The 3,074-nt window shown below is 35.5% G+C and overlaps 1 protein-coding gene across 1 annotated transcript in view; it reads right to left on the bottom strand.

Moving 5' to 3' along the window:
* LOC128248081 (uncharacterized) overlaps positions 1–3,074 on the bottom strand; it is an 18,122-nt gene that overhangs the window by 6,803 nt on the left and 8,245 nt on the right. The window contains exon 3 of the mRNA XM_052968502.1: positions 1,583–1,646. Coding sequence (XP_052824462.1) covers positions 1,583–1,646 — 64 coding nt within the window. The remainder of the gene's footprint in view (positions 1–1,582; positions 1,647–3,074) is intronic.

The raw sequence follows: 3,074 nt of genomic DNA, 5'->3' as shown, positions 1-3,074 counted from the left end.
GGTCGATAAATTAAGTACCAGTTGCGTACTGGGTCGATCTAATAGTCTGCCACCCTCCCCCAAAATTTCGGGCCTTGTGCCTAGAGCAGAAAAGTATAATAATAAAAATGACGATGATGATGATGATGATGATGATGATAATAATAATAATAATAATAATAATAATAATAATAATAATAATAATAATTATAATAATACATTCAACATCCTTAAACACGTCTTATTCAGAGACCTTTTGAGTGGGATGGGCTACTCGATCTAACTGGGCCCCACCTGCAAGGTCATGCTGTTTATCTTGATATAAGGTCACTATGTCGAGCACATATGGTTGTGATACATGTGCCTGGTGTACCCTTATCAGACGAGTTCTCATGATGGGTATATTGGGCTTCGTATATTTTACTCCAGTGTCACTTTGGTGGCATGCACTTCCCTCTCACTCAATAATAATAATAATAATAATAATAATAATAATAATGAAGAAGGTATTCTTTTTCTTTAACAAGGGTGACCTAAAGAAGAATACAGAAAGCCTAATCATCGCTGCTCAGGACCAGGCAGTGAATACCAACTCAGTGTAAAAGAATATATACCGCACAAATGCAACGGACCTCTGTGGAATGTGTGGGAAGAGGGTCGAAAGTGTGACTCACATTGTTAGTGCTTGTGAAAATCTTGTGCAGAAATAGTACAAGCAAAGACACGACAAGGAGCCACAAACCTCCACTGCCTACTATGGCGTATGCATGGATATGTTTGTCTGTCTGTCCTTGTTTGTCCCCTCTTTGTAAGGCCTTAATGGCCAATATTTAATGAAATGAATTATGGACATGAGGTTACGGGATTCTTGGTGCCAACATACACCAGAAAAGTTAATAGACGAAATGGGGAAGGCAAAAGTGGATGAGTCGATTACATCGATGCCAATGTTCAACTCGTACTTATTTTATCGACCCCTCAAAGGATGAAAGGTAAAGTCGACCTCAGCTGAATTTGAACTCAGAACGGAGCACTGAGAATTTCGCCCGACGTGCTAACAATTCTGCCAGCTCATGACCTTAGAGATAATAATAATGATAACGCATTCTGGTATATACGCGAGGCACGAAAGTTTGGCGAAAGAGGCTAGTCGATTTCACCGACCCCAATACTCAACCGGTACTTCTTTTATCGATCCTGGAAGGATGAGCAACGATGCCAACCTTAGCGGTGTTTGATGTCTGAACTTAAAGAGCTGAAAAAATTAAAATATTTATGATTTGTATTGTCACTTAGTATGATATTCAAATAATTCAAAACGGCAATGAAATGAACTGGAGTGACTTAGAAATGGGGTCTCTGATGGAAAATATTTTGTAGAATTTACAAACATAGAAAAGAGATAAACTAGCTCCTAGTGTGTAAGATGTTATGGATGTTTTTTCGCAGTTGGCCAAATATAGCTTTTTCGTATAGGTTCATGCAACAGCGACGGGGGAAAGAGGAGACCAAAAGCTTCGAAGGGAATTAGATTAGAGTTATTTACCATAAACCTGTTCAGCAGAATAAATGAATAAAATAGGGGAACAATGTGAAAACTTACCCTCAGTTGGAGGACCACCAGAAACGCACAGAGCTGTAATTAAAAGTATTGAATATATATACATCTGAAAGAAGAATAGAAATAAATTAAATTATATTATTATATAGTTCTAAATTTGAGGGATGAGGAATCATGCACATTATTTACATTATTTACATTTGATGGATATTTGTCCTCATCTTGTTTTTTGTTAACACAACGTTTCAGCTTCATCAGGTGTCTTGGGGAAATTTCGAACCTGAGTTCTCATTCCTATTGAATTTTTCGATGATATTATTATTATTATTATTATTATTTTATTATTATTACTATTATTATTATTATTGCTATCATTATCCAAGTCACTGCCTGGAATCGAACTCGGAATCTTGAGGTCTTGCGTTTAGTATCCCGTGCTCTTAACGACTACGCTATATGCCCGTAGTGCATATAGTGCTATATGGCGTAGTGGTTAAACGCGCAGGCAACTAACACCAAGATTCCGAGTTCGATCCCAGGCAGTTACCTGAATAATAATAATAATAATAATAATAATAATAATAATAACATCGAAAAATGCATAAGGAATGAGAACTCAGGTTCGACATTTCTCGAAGACACCTGAAGAAGGCTGGGGAGTATATCAGCCGAAACGTTGTGTTAACAACAAACAAGACGAGGATAAATATCCGTCAAATGTAAATAATGTATATTATTATATATTCGACATTTTCGTATTATTAATGTTTAAGTTTAACAAAAAATGTTTAAGTAAGTTTAACATTATTTACATTATTTACATTTGATGGATATTTGTCCTCATCTTGTTTTTTGTTAACACAACGTTTCAGCTTCATCAGGTGTCTTGGGGGAAATTTCGAACCTGAGTTCTCATCCCTATTGAATTTTTCGATGATATTATTATTGGTCGATTGAGCAAAAAATATTTGGGCCTGGATAAAATGAAAGTCATTCAAAAAAAAAAAAAAGAATGAGCGCTATCCGTTCTGAGGTCGAACACTACACCTCCCCCCAAAAAACTTTGGCTAGATATATAATTAATTATGGGTGCCTTCGTAGACAGAAGAGAGGTGATTTTTCTGTAGAGAATGGTAGACCTTACTTATAAAACTCGTAATGTAAGAATTGAAAACTTTATTAAAAATTAAAAATAGAAAATGTTAAAAATATAACAAATATTGAAAACGGAGAGCTTCTGGTGATGCGAAAAAGTATACTAAGTGTCCATTAGATATTTGAGGAAGTCCTGCAATTTTCTGGCTTTCACATCTGATCCTGGACCTTTGAGCGTGAAAGGCATATAAATGTTACTTAACTTTCCCTTATATCACACTAGGAAGCTCTTCTGTATCACAATGCTGCATGCACACTACTACATTTTTCTATTAAAACATTTTTAGGCTGTGCAAACATTATCAGATATAGAACTCAGCATGCTGGATAGATATATTGTATTTTCCCTTTTGTAATATATCAAAAGGTAACAGTTATC

This window comes from Octopus bimaculoides, chromosome 6, assembly GCF_001194135.2.
Source record: "Octopus bimaculoides isolate UCB-OBI-ISO-001 chromosome 6, ASM119413v2, whole genome shotgun sequence".
Lineage (NCBI taxonomy): Eukaryota > Metazoa > Mollusca > Cephalopoda > Octopoda > Octopodidae > Octopus > Octopus bimaculoides.
The sequence above is the reverse complement of the archived record's forward strand: the minus strand, read 5'-3'. Positions and strand labels throughout refer to the sequence as shown.